This window comes from Salvelinus alpinus, chromosome 29, assembly GCF_045679555.1.
Source record: "Salvelinus alpinus chromosome 29, SLU_Salpinus.1, whole genome shotgun sequence".
NCBI classification, from domain to species: Eukaryota; Metazoa; Chordata; class Actinopteri; order Salmoniformes; family Salmonidae; genus Salvelinus; species Salvelinus alpinus.
Genome location: NC_092114.1, coordinates 39,016,982 through 39,037,554, shown reverse-complemented (window position 1 = coordinate 39,037,554; position 20,573 = coordinate 39,016,982). Strand labels below are relative to the sequence as shown.

General features: G+C 42.1%; 2 protein-coding genes across 2 annotated transcripts in view; both read left to right on the top strand.

The window, feature by feature from the left end:
- Positions 1–20,573, top strand: part of LOC139558983 (BOLA class I histocompatibility antigen, alpha chain BL3-7-like) — a 220,857-nt gene that overhangs the window by 143,442 nt on the left and 56,842 nt on the right. The window lies entirely within an intron of this gene.
- Positions 5,110–20,091, top strand: LOC139558479 (major histocompatibility complex class I-related gene protein-like). Its single transcript, XM_071373635.1, has 6 exons — positions 5,110–5,221; positions 12,418–12,572; positions 18,952–19,021; positions 19,145–19,416; positions 19,534–19,636; positions 20,060–20,091. Exons 1-6 carry the CDS (start codon positions 5,110–5,112, stop codon positions 20,089–20,091), a joined length of 744 nt encoding a protein of 247 aa, XP_071229736.1.

Here is a 20,573-nt window from a genome sequence, read left to right as displayed (position 1 = left end):
GCAGTTACTGTATATGGCCCATAGCCTTTCCCCTGCATTCACAAAAGGTAGGTGCTACTACTTTGTAGCACAGCCCCCACAACACCTCCCCTACAGTAATGTAGGTGAAATGTAATTAGTCGACTGAACATTTGTGTCAACAACCCTGTTTTTCTTGTTGCTACAGGGTCTTCTCTAGTTGTAATGTGGTTGCAGAAGCGTGTTTTTGGACAGACTTTGAAATGACCTTCAAATGATTGGGGAGAATGTAGACCCACCGGCTGATCAGGTGTGGATGCAACAAGGGGTCTGGGGGGTCCCGGAGGTCTGCTAAGGCCAGACTGTTCCTCACCACGTCTAGGGGGCACTGGAGGTCCACTGGGGCCAGGCTGGCCCTTGCCATATCTGGAGGGGACTGGAGGTCCATTGTGGCCTGGCTGACCCTCATCACGTCTGGGGGGGACTGGAGCAAAAGGACAATTGTTAAGTTCCACTAACAGGCTGTTAAGAAAGATCTGGAAGATGAATATCAAAGGTGAATATTGAATAACAAGGCAAAATGACAGGATATGAACTGCAATTAATAAGGCATTATTCTACACATGATCAGAGAGGGAGAGAGACATTAACCGGTTTACCAAAAGAGCAACTTCTATCTACAAAAATCTGTTATTGTGCAGCGCTTCCCTTACTTATTTTTTACACAATAAAACCTCTTCCATACAGTTGTTAAGAGTCATTTCAGGGGCTGGCCTATGATATCTATTCAGTTATCTCAAGAAATAATTTCATTTGAAAATGGTGCAATAACGAGATAGAATGAGACAAAGATATAATTTACACCTACTAATTTCAAATTTAAAGTCCCCTGCCTTTGCCAGTATGTCTTCCAGCTCAGGCTAAGACCCAGATGCAGACACAGGAGGTGGATAGCACGAGTCTCAGAGTTTATTATAGTACAAGGGGCAGGCAAAAAGTCAGTCAAGGCAGGCAAAGAGTCGTAATCCAAGTCAGAGTCAGGCAGGTAAAGGACGGAAGGCAGAATCAGGGTCAGGAAAGGACACGCAGAAAGGACAGAACTGGGAAGACTAGGGAAAACAAAAACTAGCGCACAGGAACCACGAGAACACGCTGGTAGGATCTGACAGGACAAGAAGAACTGGTAATAGACAAACAAAAACCGCAGGCTTAAATACACAGGGGATAATGGAGGAAGATGGGAGACACCTGGTGGGGGGTGGAGACAATCACAAAGACAGGTGAAACAGATCAGGATGGGACAGTTTCCTTCCAAAAGATGATGGTCGCTTGATGTTTAACTCCAGCCCCAGACATCTAATGACGATGGTCCCCTCCTCAAAAGAGCGTTAGGGGAAGCGACCTTTTCCACCACATTCATCTAACAGGGAAGACAGAGAGACCTTGGCATGGATAACAGACATACTGTATATATCAAACATAAAATGTTACATACTACATTACAGGTAACACTAAACAATATAATTACATTTTGGCTGTAATCTATTGATGTGACTAAATGTATCTGTAATCTATTGATGTGACTAAATGTATCTGTAATCTATTGATGTGACTAAATGTATCTGTAATCTATTGATGTGACTAAATGTATCTGTAATCTATTGATGTAACTAAATTTATCTGTAATCTATTGATGTGACTAAATGTATCTGTAGTCTATTGATGTGACTAAATGTATCTGTAATCTATTGATGTGACTAAATGTATCTGTAATCTATTGATGTGGCTAAATGTATCTGTAATCTATCGATGTGACTAAATGCATCTGCTGTTTGCAATTGTGAGAAAGGAAATCACTTTAAAATAAATACACTAAATTTAGAACTGAAGACGTCTTCAACATTTTAACATTTTAATTCATTTAGATCTGGTCCTGTTGTGTTTACACCGGTGAACAATTAAAATAACATGGTGCAGAATGACACCTGACATAATATAGGATAAGTATAAGCACCCAATTCATTATCATAATTATTATTATTATCATCATTATTATTATTATAATTATTTGTGGAAAATATGTTTAAGAAAACAAGAAACACAGCAAGCACATTGTCTGTTTTACAATAATAATTTACCTGCAAAGGAAAGGCCAAATTCTCTGACAACTCCCGTTGGCATGACAACCTGTTGCGCTTCACTGGTGGCCAGGTGCTGCACCTCCTTTTGTTCTCCATGTTTCCTCAAGATGTGGACAACAGCCTCCACCCCCAGATCCTATGAATCAGACAACTTAATAAGAACATTCATTAAACTACATAAGGAGGAACCAAACATTACATGTATTTTATAAGATATAGTAAATTGTACACTTTCTATACTGAAAACAAATGACTAATTACATTTTCTGTAACACATACAGTAATCATTCTGTCTAAGTCATCTCTGAACCTATATTAAAACCTCTTCTCTTCTTTCATACTTATCTTACCATGTGTGAGGTTCTAAACCAGTAACACTTTATTTAAGCCCTCACTTATCAGGCACTAATTTGCAGCTTTTCAGTAAGAGCCAATAGCTGCAAAGGTCGCTGGTTCAAACAACTGGAGGGCTGCTGAAATCTAACTGAAGTAATACCTAATAAGAGTCTAATAAACTACCTATGAAACACATATAAACTACAAATTAGTTCCTAAAAAGTGTTAGCTAAAATATAGTGCTATGCTGCCATCCAAACGACTGTTACTCTGGCCTGGGCTTTAAATTACTTTATGTGGTCATCAACTATTCTTACCCTAACGTCTTCAGTCAAATGTCCTTCATCCCTGGACTCCCTGAGCTCCTCAGCCATCTGTCCTTTATACCTGGACTCCCTGAGCTATTCAGCCATCTGTTTTTTATCCCTGGACTCCCTGAGCTCCTCGGCCATCTGTCCTTTATCCCTGGACTCCCTGAGCTCCTCGGCCATCTGTTTTTTATCCCTGGACTCCCTGAGCTCCTCAGCCATCTGTTCTTTATCTCTGGACTCCCTGAGCTCCTCAGCCATCTGTCCTTTATCCCTGGACTCCCTGAGCTCCTCAGCCATCTGTCCTTTATCCCTGGACTCCCTGAGCTCCTCAGCCATCTGTTCTTTATCTCTGGACTTCCTGAGCTCCTCAGCCATCTGTCCTTTAACCCTGGACTCCCTGAGATCCTCAGCCATCTTCTGGAATTTCCTCCTCTCCATCTCACATAAACTCCCCCACCTGCTACTGAGGGTTGTCAGGTCATCTGAGATGACAATATTGTAAGTGTCAACTATAACACAGGATGTTGTGGTGGTGAAAGTGTCGTCAGCTATTGACTTGCAATACAGGATCCCCTTCAAACTGCTTTGCTCACCTACAAAACACTCAACAGACTGGCACCCTCATACCTTACTGACCTCCTGCACCCCTACTTTCCCACCTGCTCACTGCACTCCTCTACCAATGGCCTTCTCATCATCCCTTGCACCAGGCTCCATAGGAGACGTTGTTTTTAGCGGTGCAGCCCCCCAAAATAGCAAACAAAAACGTATAAAAACTGGAATGAATCTCAGATTTATTGTACAGATGTGGTGGTACAAAACAGCGGGCGCTCTTGCTCCAGCTCCACGGGCTAAGTTCTACCGTGACAGAGCTAAGCACACCATGTTGTTTCACTATTTAACCAGATATTCAACTGACTAACAAGCCAGATACAGTAGGTTATAAACACACATGACCCATGACTGTATCAATATTAATAATATATTATATTCCACATATAATATTATCTAACAATATATAATAATATACGCCATTAAGCAGACACTTTTAAGTGACTAAGTCATGCGACTTAGTCATGTGTAGCTTAACCTCTTTCCAAATATGCTTTATGTAATGAAGACTGCATGTGTAATAAAACAATTCACTTTTAAATTGTTCTCTAATATCAACATCACAGAATACCCAAGTCGACTGTTTTATTGGTGTGACATGCGTCACCTAACTGTGATTGCATCCAGGTGCGTCTCGTTATGTGACTCTGTAATATTGGTGCAAATTTGTAAAGGTTGGCGTGCCTTGAGAGAACAAGAGAACTGAAGGTGCCTTAGACCACATTTCCAGTAATGGCTGCCTGCTAGTTGAATCGTAAATATGGCAAAAGTATGACCTCCAGCCAGGATCAGCTCTCCTTCTCCCTGGGCACGTCTCCCTAAACCTATGACCTTTGTATGTATTGTTGTTTCTATTTTAAAGTGAAAGCTAATAAGTACATGTTGGTGATAGGATCATTGTATGAGCGTTAGACCTGAAGATTGGGTGATATTATTGCAGAGCGCTCCAATGATGATTATAGAGATGTGACTGTAATATTGGTGCTGAAAGATATTGGTGCTTCAGAAAATAAATCTGCTGTCTATTTGAAATCTTTCTCAGGCAGATACAACTAACTGCATTAGGCTGTATCAGGTGTGATAGTGCCGGGCTGGATGAAAATGCTTTCTTACTGTTCACATGGAAACAAATTAGGAAACATGGTACTTTGTAAATGAGGAAACATGGTACTTTGTAAATTAGGAAACATGGTACTTTGTAAATTAGGAAACATGGTACTTTGTACTTACATATTAGCTGCTATGTAACTGCTATGTAATTACAGTCTAGTGGAATTGGTTGTTGGAGAACAGCACAACTCCAGCCAACATGTTTCAGAACAATGTTGGTACTGAATTTATTACTGTGTACTAGTTCTATAGGTTTGAGGGCAGCTTGATGTAGTGTGACTAGATACACTGTCATTAATACTTAAATAGGCATCCATCTCTCAGCTGCTGAATGATTATGGATTGATATGTGGTTTGTAGTGAACCGCATAGTTTTAAGAAATACATTTCACTTATGATTCAAACCATGGACCTCATTCATGTTAATTACTCAGTAGTGTTTAAAAACCTTCCTCAACCATGAATGCTTATTGTCAGAAGAATCCATACACCTCCTACCCCTGGGCAAGATCATTTGACATCAAAGTTCACTTCCACTGCTATGCTGATGACACCCAGCTCTACCTCTCCACCCAACCCACCACTCCCCTCCCTCCCTCCTCCTCATCAGCTGCCTTCAAGACATCCAGAGCTGGATGAGCATGAACCTCCTCAAACTCAACAGCAACAAGACAGAGGTCATGCCCATCGGCTCCAAATCCACTCTCTCCAAGCATCACCATAGATGGACTGGGAAACCCTCTGTAAACACAAGTCAAAAGCCTCGGTGTCCCGCTGGATAGTTCCCTCTCTATCGAACCCCACATAAAACCAGCACCCAGACAGCATTCTTCCACCTCCGCAATATCTCCAGGCTCCGCCGCTCACAGTCACACTCCAGCACCGAAACCCTCATCCATGCTTTTGTTACTTCCTGACCCAGTACCACTGTAACACTCTCCTCATCGGATCCCCACCAAACTCATCAATAGACTTCAACTGGTTCTGAACTCTGCTGCCAGAATCCACACCAGATCAACTGAACACAACAAATCAATCCTCATCAATCTACTTTGGCTCCCTGTGCAATCCTGTATCAACTTTAAAACACTCCTCCTCACCTACAAAGCCCTCCACAACCTGGCACCCACCTACCTCTCTGATCTTCTCCCAGTCTATGCCCTCTCCTGCTCTCTCCCCTCCTCCTCTGCTGGTCTCCTTGTCTCCCCCCATTCCACCTCTCCACCATGGGTGCCCGGGCCTTCAGTTCCTATTCCCAACCCTACCACCTTAAACCAAACACTTACCCTAAACCAACCCTACCACCTTAAACCAAACCCTTACCCTAAACCGGGTAGCCTACCACCTTAAACCAAACCCTTACCCTAAACCAACCCTACCACCTTAAACCAAACCCTTACCCTAAACCAACCCTACCACCTTAAACCAAACCCTTACCCTAAACTGGGTAGCCTACCACCTTAAACCAAACCCTTACCCTAAACCAACCCTACCACCTTAAACCAAACCCTTACCCTAAACCAACCCTACCACCTTAAACCAAACCCTTACCCTAAACTGGGTAGCCTACCACCTTAAACCAAACCCTTACCCTAAACCAACCCTACCACCTTAAACCAAACCCTTACCCTAAACCAACCCTACCACCTTAAACCAAACCCTTACCCTAAACCAACCCTACCACCTTAAACCAAACCCTGACCCTAAACCAACCCTACCACCTTAAACCAAACCCTTACCCTAAACCAACCCTACCACCTTAAACCAAACCCTTACCCTAAACCGGGTGTGTATCCTCTTCCCAACCCCTCCCTTCTCTTTTGATCTGTCCTGTTTTGTCTGGTCCTTTGATTTTAGATTATTTAGATGTTATATTCCACTGTTGATTGATGCACTTGATTTTATGACTTCATGTATCACACTTCACTTTATGTAGGCCTCCTTTTAATGTAAGATGTCCTTGAGTGTCCTGAAAGGCGTCCGCTAAATTAAAATGAATTATTATTACGATTATTATTGGTGTATCGGGAAAAAATTAAAATAAGATGTCGTTGGGCAGTTAATATCATTTTAAATAATACTTTTACTTTAAAAACCCTTCAAAAAAAGAATCCAGCAGGAAACAGTCTTATTTGAAATGAGGAATATATCTTATTTTTCTGACTAAAAAAGGAATACTGTGGAAAGACTCATTATAAATGGAGAGATTAAAATTATTCTAAACATTTCACGTCTGAATGTAGGACTACATTTTCTATGTTGGGATACACATTAATCTGAGAATACATACCTTTTCCCTTCAGCACCTCTGAGCAAAACAAGTTACAGGCAGACACACTGCGCTTATAACCAGCAGCTTTGCGGCGCCGGGTGTTGCAGGAGGCATTAAGGGAATGCCCATAGTTACCAATCCGGTTCTGTCATTTGATAGGAAAGCATTGTCATTAGATGTAACTCAACTAAAAACATTCAAGCATAACACTGTTTAACTTCTGTGTTAATAAAATGCAGTTTACAGTGAGCATTTCACTGTAAGGTCTACACCTGTTATATTCGGCGCATGTGACAAATACATTTTTTTAAATTTGTAATTAAACATGATTTTACACTGTTGCCTGATTCTGCCTCATCTGCAGTGTTTTAGGTGGTGAATTGTTTATTCTTTTTTCACCATATTCAAATAAAACAGGGGGTTAGGAAAGCAAACACTTGGCCTGGGGTCGTCCAGTGGTCTTGTGCTGTGGTGGAATGTCTCCATATTATGCTTGTACCAATCCAATGCTTTTAAATGCATGAGGTCAAAGTGTGAACACTTCTGGATGCAGGGTATCGGAACGGAGCCTATTTCTTTCCCCACTCTCCCATAAATCAATTTGTCCCCCCAATTCCCTTTTGTCACTGACCCCTCAAAATCCACCATCCCTGTAGTCACATGTGTAATGATGGGACAGTGAGTCGGAAGCAGGTTAAACATTTTAATAAAACAACAAAACCAAGAACATGACACTAACATAAGGCAGAACGCCGATTACCAAGAACAATACCAACTGGTGAGTGAACATGGGAGAGTGACATATAAAGGGGAGGAGATGAGGAAGGTAATGGAGTCCAGGTGTGAATCATAATGATTAACAGGTGAGCGTAATGATGAATCCCAGGACCGGTGGTTAGTACTCTGGCGATGTAGGAGGGGAGGAGCAGGAGCAGACGTGACAACATGTCCCTAATTCCACCTCCCTCTCACTCCCCACCCACCTCTTTCCTCTATTTCATACCTTAACTACGGACACATGTAGTCCTGTAGCAGCAGCAGCCTCCGTCACCAGGGCTGAGGACCTCCTTTTCATACCCTGTTCATGACACAAGGGTACCCCTGATGTTAGCCGTTATGAGGTGTCTTCCTACAACAACAACAGCAATGATATTTGAAATATTAAATTGTAACATGGGTGTATGTAAGTGTTTCCTAGTCTTTCAACTAGAGCTTTCAGTCCTTTGGTCTAACTGACAGAGAATTAGCCTTTGCCAGCAAGACCAAAAGCCCTTGGTCAGGGTAGTAGGGGCCAGTCTTTTCATTATACTGCACTAACATAGACAGCATACTGCTGGTTACAATATGAAGCAGTAGAAACAATAAGAGGTCTTCCATGTCCCTGTTTTGGTAAAAAAGCTACTGGGCTGGAGAAATGTTACCACTCTCAAATTCATAGACGGAGCTATTGATGCAAGGACTGACCATCCATGATATAGCTTGAGGCATATAGATATTTGTTATAACTATAAACAATCTTTAATGTTATTTATTCATCAGTATCCTCGTTAAAACATATCAATAATCAATGGCATTTACTTTTACTTTCTATTTCAAACTTTTTTGCTCATTTCACTCTGGTGCCTGATGACATTGTACTTCTTTCATCTCCTATTGGATCATAATTCCTCCACTGGTGTATTTCCATGTCACCTACAATATCATACCCAGCAGTCACTCCTTATTCCATGATGTGTTATTTTTTATGTGTGAAACAACAAACACAACACCATAGCAAAGATTTGAACCCTAAATACTTTTTTCAGATTTTTAAATATTTTTTTAAACTTCTAATGCCATTCAGATATGGCTTAACTTTTACTGCCTCAGAAACCCGGATCCGGGAGCACCCCCCACACACTGATTAGCATAGATAGCATAGCTTCAGAAGTAGATAGTAGCATCTAAATATCATTAAATCACAAGTCCAAGACACCAGATGAGATACAGATCTTGTGAATAAAGCCACCATTTCAGATTTTTAAAATGTTTTACAGGGAAGACAAAATATGTAAATCTATTAGCTAAACACGTTAGCAAAATACACCACTATTCTAACTCCATCAGTTTCTTACTCCTTCAGGTGCTATCACCAATTCGGCTCAACTAAGATATTGATATCCACTAACCAAGAAAAAACCTCTTCAGATGACAGTCTGATAACATATTCATGGTATAGGATAGTTTTTGTTAGAAAAAAGTGCATATTTCAGGTAGAAATCACAGTTTACAATTGCACCGACCATCGCAAATCGACTAGAATTACTAGATAGAGCAACGTGTATGACCAATTTACTCATCATAAAACATTTCATAAGAATAGACAAAGCATAGCAATGGAAAGACCCAGATCTTGTGATTCCAGACAATATTTCAGATTTTCTAAGCGTTTTACAGCGAAAACACAATAAATCGATAAGTTAGCGTACCACATGTGAAAACGTTACCAGAGCATCGATTCCAGCCAAAGAGCGCTATAACGTAATCACCGCCAAAAGATATTAATTTTTTCACTAACCTTCTCAGAATTCTTCCGATGACACTCCTGTAACATCATTTTACAACATACATATACAGTTTGTTCGAAAAGGTGCATATTTAGCCATACAAAACCGTGGTTACACAATGAAAATACTAGGAAATCAAGCCTCAATATGTCTGACGTCATCTATCAGAGTGATCTAGTTTAATTAAAAGCTAATCATATACTTGACTAAAAAATACAGGGTTGACAGGAATCGAAAGACAAATTAGTTCTTAATGCAACCGCTGATTTACATTTTTTAAATTATCCTTACTTTTCAATACAGGGTTGGCCAAGTGAAGCTATACCAAACAAAATGGCGATGTATGCGTTTAAAATATTTCGACAGAAACACGGTTTATCATATTAAATATTGCTTACTTTGAGCTGATCTTCCATCATATTCTTGGGCAATGTATCCTTTCTATGTTATAAACGTCTTTTGGTCGATAGATGTCCTCTGTCCTTCGAAATGTCCATCACCAACGACCGACACCCTAAAGCGTGTCCAAACTTTCAGAGTGCACGACAAAGAAATTCCTCAAAATCGCACTAAACGGATATAAATTGATATAAAACGGTTAAAATTCACTACATTATGATGTTTTTAACAACTATAACGACTGAAAACATGACCGGAGAAATACTGCTGGTTAGAAAACGATTTGGAACGAGGCAGGTCCGATGGCCTTCACGCTTGAGGCGCACGTTGAGAAAGAGGGGTCTCTGTACATTTTTGTCATTTATAATGGCTGTGAACGTCCCATAGACTTCATTGAAAACGTGATGACGTACAGACACCCAGAGGAAGACGTAGGTAGTGTCGGTTTCTTCATAGCATTCACTGTGGCCTTATAAACAGACCCCAGATCAGAGGTAAAAATTTCTGAAATCTGAACCCTGTCATGAAAAGTGCTGTAGAAATTGTTCTGTACCACTCAGAGACAAAATTTCAACTCCTATAGAAACTATAGACTGTTTTCTATCCAATAATAACAATAATATGCATATTGTACGATCAAGAATTGAGTACGAGGCAGTTTAATTTGGAAATGTAAAAAAAAAAATAATGCTAACAGCTCCCCCTATTGACAAAAGGTTTTAATATGTTTTGTTTATCCAGTCAACAGATGAAATCAGCTGCCTTTTCAATATAATTATTATTATTTTTTTTCATTCTTCCTGAGTCTGAATGTCACAGAATTTCCTGACTGTTTGCAGAATGCAGAGAAACAAGGTGGCCAGAAAGATTCCATCACCTGAGACTTTTATCTGATTAACAAGGCAAGCTATGGTCTCTGCTCTGCCCATCTTACTTCCTGGTGTGTGCCCAATCAAATGCAAATTCTCTGTTGACAATAAAGATAGACTATGCCAGAGGGAGTTGGTAGAAGTTGATACAGGGTCAGATATTTCTTTCACCATCCACGGTTAAGGTCAGGATTGTGGGAGGGAAAGCTGATCCTAGATCTGTACCTAGGGGAAACTTTACCCCGGAGCAACAGAGACACACAAAAGTCAAGTGACTCATCAGGTGATTTCTCTGAGACAGTGGTGAGGAGAGTTACCATCTACCTATAGATGGCACTGTCACATTGTTCATCCTTCACTGTAGCCTATGTGACTTTCTATTTCAATTTATGTTGCTCAGTTCACCTGCTCAAACCCTACACCCCAACCCGAGCACTCCATTCTGCCACCGCTGGTTTCTTGGCCCTCCCATCCCTACCGGAAAGCAGCTCCCGCTCAGCCCAGTCAAAGCTCTTCTCTGTCCTGGCACTCCAATGGTGGAACCAGATTCCCCCTGAACCTACAACAGTAGATTCCTTGCCCATCTTCCAAAAACATCCGAAACCCTACCTCTTCAAATAGTATCTTAAATAATCCCACAGAACCCCCACCCCCTTCTCATCTTTCTTTCTTGAACTAACACTCACACTTTATTTTCTTTTTTTCTTACTAGCTCTGACTTTGATGATAGCTACTTTATTGAGGAAAAATGTACTTACCGTGACTTCATAGTAAGTACAGTATCTTAAGATGAATCCACTAACTGTAAATCGCTCTGAATAAGAGTGTCTGCTAAATGACTAAAATGTAAATGTAACATTATGACATTGTACTTCTTTCATCTCCTATTGGATCATAATTCCACCACTGGTGTGTTTTCATTTCACCTGCAACTTCATACCCAACAGTCATCTACGGCAACCCATCAGGGACAAAAAATATAAAACAGTGCATATCAGTATGAAACTCGTTATGGCAATGTCAACATAAACATGAACATAATTGAATTCATAAACCCATCTTAATTAGTCCTTATTTTCTTTGTTGAATAACAGAAGGTGTTTTATGCACTGTTGTGTCACTCATTAAAGATGACATTTGATAGCTAAAAATTAACAAGTTATGACCCTGTACACAGTTGTGTTGTTCAACCCAGCGGTACCATTCAATCTCATCTAAACTGATAAAGAAATTATTTCCTTCTGTCTCTTGTTTGTCTGGATTCCTATAACTTCTGCAGGTCAGTACAAATATAATGTTGCTAGAATCATGTTGCTAGTTATTTGAACTTCCGAAAACTACTTGGTCAGTTCTTAGGCTCCAGACTAACTGACATGTTTACTAATCTCACTGTAGAGTGAGGATCTGTGTTTAAACATAGGACGAGCGGAGGTAATCAATCAATTGCAGATAGGGTTTTTACAAATATGTCAGAAATGACAGAAGACGCGCAGCTCATCTATGTTACATTATTGAATTATAGTATTTAATTCACAGCTCCATACTCTATTTAATAATGTAAAAAAATATTTTACCTTTATTTAACCAGGTAGGCAAGTTGAGAACAAGTTCTCATTTACAATTGCGACCTGGCCAAGATAAAGCAAAGCAGTTCGACATATACAACAACACAGAGTTACACATGGAGTAAAACAAACATACAGTCAATAATACAGTAGAAAAATAAGTCTATATACAATGTGAGCAAATTAGGTGAGATATGATGATCAATCAATATCAATATCAATATCAATATTCTATCAACAGCTCCATACTGTATGATATTACATGATCAATCATATAATTATAATATTATATTCACAGCTCTCCACTCTCTGAAACACTTATACACTGCAGTCTCAGGTGATACTGACTTCCCAGAGTTCACGGTGGTGGGATTGCTGGACGACCATCAGTTTGTGTACTTTGACAGCAACACCAAGACACTGGTCCTCACCACTGAGTGGATGAAGGAGAAGGCAGGAAAATACCACAGGAAACTACACTGAGTGGATGTAGGAGAATGTAGGAGAATACTACTGGGAACTACACTGAGTGGATGAAGGAGAATGTAGGAGAATACTACTGGGAACTCACCACTGAGTGGATGAAGGAGAATGTAGGAGAATACTACTGGGACCTCTACACTGAGTGGATGTAGGAGAATGTAGGAGAATACTACTGGGAACTCACCACTGAGTGGTTGAAGGAGAATGTAGGAGAATACTACTGGGACCTCTACACTGAGTGGATGTAGGAGAATGTAGGAGAATACTACTGGGAACTCACCACTGAGTGGATGAAGGAGAATGTAGGAGAATACTACTGGGACCTCTACACTGAGTGGATGTAGGAGAATGTAGGATAATACTACTGGGAACTCACCACTGAGTGGATGAAGGAGAATGTAGGAGAATACTACTGGGACCTCTACACTGAGTGGATGTAGGAGAATGTAGGAGAATACTACTGGGAACTCACCACTGAGTGGAAAGGAGAATGTAGGAGAATTCTACTGGGAATTCACCAGTGAGTGGATGAAGGAGAATGTAGGAGAATACTACTGGGAACTCACCACTGAGTGGATGAAGGAGAATGTAGGAGAATACTACTGGGACCTCTACACTGAGTGGATGTAAGAGAATGTAGGTGAATACTACTGGGAACTCACCACTGAGTGGATGAAGGAGAATGTAGGAGAATACTACTGGGAACTCACCACTGAGTGGATGAAGGAGAATGTAGGAGAATACTACTGGGACCTCTACACTGAGTGGATGTAGGAGAATGTAGGAGAATACTACTGGGACCTCTACACTGAGTGGATGTAGGATAATGTAGGAGAATACTACTGGGAACTCACCACTGAGTGGATGTAGGAGAATGTAGGAGCATACTACTGGGAACTCACCACTGAGTGGATGTAGGAGAATGTAGGAGAATACTACTGGGAACTCACCACTGAGTGGATGTAGGAGAATGTAGGAGAATACTACTGGGACCTCTACACTGAGTGGATGTAGGAGAATGTAGGAGAATACTACTGGGACCTCTACACTGAGTGGATGAAGGAGAATGTAGGAGAATACTACTGGGACCTCTACACTGAGTGGATGAAGGAGAATGTAGGAGAATACTACTGGGAACTCACCACTGAGTGGATGTAGGAGAATGTAGGAGAATACTACTGGGACCTCTACACTGAGTGGATGAAGGAGAATGTAGGAGAATACTACTGGGACCTCTACACTGAGTGGATGAAGGAGAATGTAGGAGAATACTACTGGGAACTCACCACTGAGTGGATGTAGGAGAATGTAGGAGAATACTACTGGGACCTCTACACTGAGTGGATGAAGGAGAATGTAGGAGAATACTACTGGGACCTCTACACTGAGTGGATGTAGGAGAATGTAGGAGAATACTACTGGGAACTCACCACTGAGTGGATGTAGGAGAATGTAGGAGAATACTACTGGGAACTCACCACTGAGTGGATGTAGGAGAATGTAGGAGAATACTACTGGGACCTCTACACTGAGTGGATGTAGGAGAATGTAGGAGAATACTACTGGGAACTCACCACTGAGTGGATGAAGGAGAATGTAGGAGAATACTACTGGGACCTCTACACTGAGTGGATGAAGGAGAATGTAGGAGAATACTACTGGGACCTCTACACTGAGTGGATGTAGGAGAATGTAGGAGAATACTACTGGGAACTCACCACTGAGTGGATGTAGGAGAATGTAGGAGAATACTACTGGGAACTCACCACTGAGTGGATGAAGGAGAATGTAGGAGAATACTACTGGGACCTCTACACTGAGTGGATGTAGGAGAATGTAGGAGAATACTACTGGGAACTCACCACTGAGTGGATGTAGGAGAATGTAGGAGAATACTACTGGGAACTCACCACTGAGTGGATGAAGGAGAATACAGGAGAATACTACTGGGAACTCACCACTGAGTGGATGGAGGAGAATACAGGAGAATACTACTGGTAACTCACCACTGAGTCCCTGATTAACCAATATGAAGGTTTCAAAAACCTCATTACGTTTGCAAAGAAGCAGTTTAACCAAACCCAGGCAAAAGGTAACAGAATGCACATCTGCGTGCACGCAAACATACACACACACACGCTTACATAAATTAATAAAGCAAACTTTTTAAAGCAAATGTAAAACAATGTGCATCAAATCCCAACTAGCCTTCAGGTGGATTAAACTGAAATTGCAACCAACTTTCTAAGGCTTGTTTAAAAAATAAAGATATTTTGGAGATTATTTCCTTTTCAAACAACCGAAAGTGAGCAGGTGTAATCTGAATAAAGGGAAAAGGCCATTCTTGAACATAGGATGAGACATTCCTACCAATTTACTAGAGAACCAGTTTGGATTTAAGTATAACTTTTGTATGACTGATGTCTGTAGTGAGAGGTCTAATGCTTTAATATTTAATCATTTCTGCACTCCGAATTCATATTCGTTATATAAATAGGCCCTTTTAATTTTGTCTGGCTTGCTGTTCCAAAATAATTGAATATATTTTGTTCATATAATTTAAAAAGCAGGTCACTAGGTGTAGGCAAAACCATAAGCAAATAGGTAAACTGTGATATGACTGTAGAGTTAATCAGGGTGATTTTTCCACAAACAGACAGGTATTTTCCTTTCCATGGTAGCAAGATCTTATCTATTTTTGCTAACTTTCTATAAAAATGTATTGGAGTGAGATAATTTCTTTCTTTTGGGATTTGTATACCGAGTATGTCCACATCTCCGTCAGACCATTTAATTGGTAAACTACATGGCAATGTAAAATGTGTATTTTTTAGTGATCCAATACGTAATTGTAACGGTCCTGACCTGTTTTATGTTGTTTTTGTATGTGTTTAGGTCAGGGCATGTGTTTTGGGTGGGCAGTCTATGTTATCTGTTTCTATGTTGGTTGTGGTTGCCTGGTATGGCTCTTAATTAGAGGCAGGTGTTTTGCGTTCTCCTCTAATTAAGAGTCATATTTAGGTAGGGTGTTCTCACTGTTTGTTTGTGGGTGATTGTCTCCTGTGTCGTTGAATGTATGTACCATACGGGACTGTTTGGCTGTTCGTTTATTTTGATGTCGTCTGTTTCCTGTCCGTGAGTTTACGTTTAGTTATGTAAGTTTATGTTCAGGTTTCGTCAACGTCGTTTTCTTGTTTTGTATATTTGAAAGTGTTTTGTTTCGTGTTGCCATCGTCGTTAATAATAAAAAGATGGCTTACTTCCCGAATGCTGCATTTTGGTCTGATGATCCTTCTCTCCTCTCCTCGTCCGAGGATGAGGAGAGAGACAGCCCTTACAGAATCACCCACCACGCTAAGACCAAGCGGCAAGGGAATGCTCAACAGAGCAACAAGGACTCCTGGACTTGGGAGGAGATCCTGGATGGTAGAGGACCTTGGGCTCAGCCAGGGGAATATCGCCGTCCCAAGGAGGAGTTGGAAGCAGCGAAGGCTGAGAGGCGCTGGTATGAGGAGGCAGCGCGTCGACGCGGTTGGGAGCCTGTGAGTCAGACCAAAAAATTTCTTGGGGGGGGGCACACGAGGAGTGTGGCAAAGCCGGGTAGGATACCCGAGCCAACTCCCCGTGCTTACCGTGGAGGTAGAAGGCGTCGTACTGGTAAGACACCGTGTTATGCGGTAAAGCGCACGGTGTCCCCAGTACGCGTGCTTAGCCCAGTGCGGGCTATTCCACCTTGCCGCACTGGGAGGGCTAGGTTGGGCATCGAGCCGGATGTCATGAAGCCGGCCCAACGTATCTTGCCTCCAGTACGTCTCCTCGGGCCGGCGTACATGGCACCAGCCTTACAGGTGGTGTCCCCGGTTCGCCTGCATAGCCCAGTGCGGGCTATTCCACCTCGCCGCACTGGCAGGGCTACGGGGATCATTCAACCTGGTAGGGTTGGGTAGGCTCGATGCTCAAGAGCACGTGTCCTCCTTCACGGTCCGGTATACCCGGTGCCACCTCCATGTACCAGTCCTCCGGTGGCAGCCCCCCGTACCAGGCTGTCTCTCCGGGTTCTCTCTCCAGCTGTTTCCTCCTCTCCAGCGCAGCCAGTGCCTATACCACGCACCAGGCTGTCTCTCCTTCTCCTCCCTACAGAGCCGTCCTGCCATGACCAGCCAGAGCCGTCCTGCCATGACCAGCCAGAGCCGTCCTGCCATGACCAGCCAGAGCCGTCCTGCCATGACCAGCCAGAGCCGTCCTGCCATGACCAGCCAGAGCCGTCCTGCCGGGACCTGCCAGAGCCGTCCAGCCGGGACCTGCCAGAGCCGTCCTGCCGGGACCTGCCAGAGCCGTCCAGCCGGGACCTGCCAGAGCCGTCCAGCCGGGACCTGCCAGAGCCGTCCAGCCGGGACCTGCCAGAGTCCCTCAGCCGGGACCTGCCAGAGTCCCTCAGCCGGGACCTGCCAGAGTCCCTCAGCCGGGACCTGCCAGAGTCCCTCAGCCGGGACCTGCCAGAGTCCCTCAGCCGGGACCTGCCAGAGTCCCTCAGCCGGGACCTGCCAGAGTCCCTCAGCCGGGACCTGCCGCCCCTTATCCCGGTGCTGCCCCTTGTCCCGGTGCTGCCCCTTGTCCCGGTGCTGCCCCTTGTCCCGGTGCTGCCCCTTGTCCCGGTGCTGCCCCTTGTCCCGGTGCTGCCCCTTGTCCCGGTGCTGCCCCTTGTCCCGGTGCTGCCCCTTGTCCCGGTGCTGCCCCTTGTCCCGGTGTTGGCTGTTCATTTAGGGGATGTTAGTTTGAGGGTGGTCATTGGGAGGGGAAGACAGAAGCGGGGAGTGACTATGGTGGTGTGGGGACAGCGTCCAGAGCCTGAGCCACCACCGTGGTCAACTGCCCACCCAGACCCTCCCCTGGACTTTGTGCTGGTGCGCCCGGCGTTCCCACCTTGAGGGGGGGGTTCTGTAACGGTCCTGACCTGTTTTATGTTGTTTTTGTATGTGTTTAGGTCAGGGCATGTGTTTTGGGTGGGCAGTCTATGTTATCTGTTTCTATGTTGGTTGTGGTTGCCTGGTATGGCTCTTAATTAGAGGCAGGTGTTTTGCGTTCTCCTCTAATTAAGAGTCATATTTAGGTAGGGTGTTCTCACTGTTTGTTTGTGGGTGATTGTCTCCTGTGTCGTCGAATGTATGTACCATACGGGACTGTTTGGCTGTTCGTTTATTTTGATGTCGTCTGTTTCCTGTCCGTGAGTTTACGTTTAGTTATGCAAGTTTATGTTCAGGTTTCGTCAACGTCGTTTTCTTGTTTTGTATATTTGAAAGTGTTTTGTTTCGTGTTGCCGTCGGTTTAAATAAAAGATGGCTTATTTCCCAAATGCTGCATTTTGGTCTGATGATCCTTCTCTCCTCTCCTCGTCCGAGGATGAGGAGGGAGACAGCCCTTACAGTAATATGGTACATTTATCATAATTTGGTTTTAATCCAGAGAGGATAGCAAAGGTATCTAGATCCTCTAAGAGGCCGTGGAGAGACTCTAGTTGTGGTTTTAAAAGAAAACATGAATCATCAGCGTACAATGACACCTTAGTTTTTAAGCCACGGATTTCTAATCCCTTAATATTAATGTTTGATCTAATTTTAACAGCTAACATTTCGATGGCAATAATAAATAGATATGCCGATAGTGGACAACCTTGTTTTACTCCTCTAGATAGTTTAAAACTTTCTGAGATGTAGCCATTATTTACTATTTTACACCTAGGGTTACTATACATAATTTTAACCCATTTTATAAGAGATTCCCCAAAATTGAAATATTCTAGGCATTTATATATAAACTCCAGTCGTACTTTATCAAAAGCCTTTTCAAAATCAGCTATGAAAACCAGGCCTGGTGTCCCCGATATTTCATAGTGTTCTATTGTAATTTGGCCTTCAGATGAGTCTTTCTGTACAGATGTTAAATTTACATTATTATTAGGAAAAGAATCCATACAATTAGTTTCAGTTAGTGGAGATGGAGGAGCCTGAAACGAAAACATATTCTTAAAGTACTTTACTTCCTCTTTCAAAATATAATTTGGTGAATCATGCATGACTCCATCATTTGTAACAAGTTTTAATATTTTTGTTTTGGTAGCATTTCTATATTGAAGATTGAAAAAGAATTTGGTGCATTTTTCCCCATATTCCATCCAGTTCGCTTTATTTTTTATAATATATTACACTGGCTCTTTCTTGAATAAGTTCCTCCATTTCTTTTTGTTTTTCCTCACAGTTTATATCTAGTGTTACATGGCCGTTGCCCAGGTAATACATGTTTACTGTAGATAGACCTCTCTCTCTCTTTCTCAGCTGTTCACACAATCCAGAACTTGTACGGCTGTGAGTGGCATGATGAGACTGAACTCCAAGATTATTTCCATCACTATGGATACGATGGTGAGGATTTCATTTCATTGGACATTAAGACCATAAGATGGATAACATCGTTCCCCTAATGCAAGATGCTGTTTTGAATTCATCTTTCGATCCCATTTCTTTCCTCTCCTTCCTTCTCTCCAGCCCCTCCCTCAGTGTCTCTGCTCCAGAAGACCCCCTCCTCTCCAGTGACCTGCCACGCTACAGGTTTCTACCCCAGTGGAGTCACGGTGTTCTGGCAGAAAGATGGACAAGAACAGCATGAAGATGTGTTGCATGGAGAGATTCTCCCCAACGATGATGGAACCTTCCAGAAAAGTGCTCACCTCACAATGGACTCTGAGTGGGAGAACAACAACTACACCTGTGTGGTTGAACACAAAGAAAACATCATCGCCATCAGACTGGGTCAGTCTGTAATAAAAACAAACAGTGGTAAGAGGAATCATATCTTACAGTAAGACAGAGAATTCAGTGATTTACAGTAATATTCACTGTGTATGCATGGGTGTCTGTTCATCAACTCAGTCAAGCCTCCTGAATCTGGCCCCATCATTATTGGAGTAGTGGTAGCTGTCATCCTCCCTGCCCTCATCGCCATAGCTGGGTTTATTATGTGGAACAGGAAGTGGACAGGTGAGCAACGACAGAAAGAATATGTGATGAGTACAGTACTTTACAAATATTTATCAAGCTGTCTCAGTGTCACATTTGGAGTTGAAGAAGCCTGGAGAAGCCCACAATTATTTGAACGTGTGGGTTGGTATGTACAGTGTTTTGTACAGCTTTTAAAGGAGTCTAACTATTTGGATTTTGTATTAGCCTCTGATGATGGTTCCAACACCTCCATGACACAGAAGAACCAGATATAACTTGAGGTTTCTCTCTCACTAATCAAACAGGTAATGTACTGTATCTGTAAGGGTCCAGTGGCATCAAGTGGCTTGTACTCTCATTAGAATATACTTGTCTGTCTGTCCTTCTGCAAATCAAATCCCAATCTTTCCTTTATCTACCCAAATGTTTGTCTCTTTATTTGTCTGTCTTTTTGTCTCACAGGAGAGAAGCAGAGAAAGGAGGACCTTTATTGAAGGACAGTAAGGCCAGCTGAAAAGTGCTACCAATTTATAGGATATTTCATCTCATGATGAACACAATACAATGTCTGCTCATATGAATATACCACACAGTACTTGAAGATAAGAAAAACTCACTGTCACTAAAATATTCTTTAAGTTTCATGTATTTTTTAGCAGCAGAGGTCAGAACAAATGGACGCGTTTAGGCGGCAGCCTACATCAGCGTCTGGAGAACAATTGACATTCACCCATATTTATAGATGACATCACATGGCAGTACTGCTTCTTTCTTTTTTACAAACATTATTTCCTATTATTATTTACATACATTATTTAAATTAATTATGTACATATATTATTTACGTACATGTTCTATTATTATATACCAAGTATTCATGACGGCAGATTACTACGTTTTTCTATATGTAAAGAGGGATTTTAAGGAATAATATTTCTTCCACACCACACTAACCATTTCTGTATGGATCTCGCTT

Coding starts and splice junctions, on each gene's coding strand:
- LOC139558479 (XM_071373635.1), top strand. CDS start 5,110: ATGAACCTCCTCAAACTCAACAGCAACAAGACAGAGGTCATGCCCATC. Junction 5,222..12,417: donor GAAACCCTCTGTAAACACAA/GTCAAAAGCCTC, acceptor TTATATTCACAG/CTCTCCACTCTCTGAAACAC. Junction 19,417..19,533: donor CCATCAGACTGGGTCAGTCT/GTAATAAAAACA, acceptor AACTCAGTCAAG/CCTCCTGAATCTGGCCCCAT.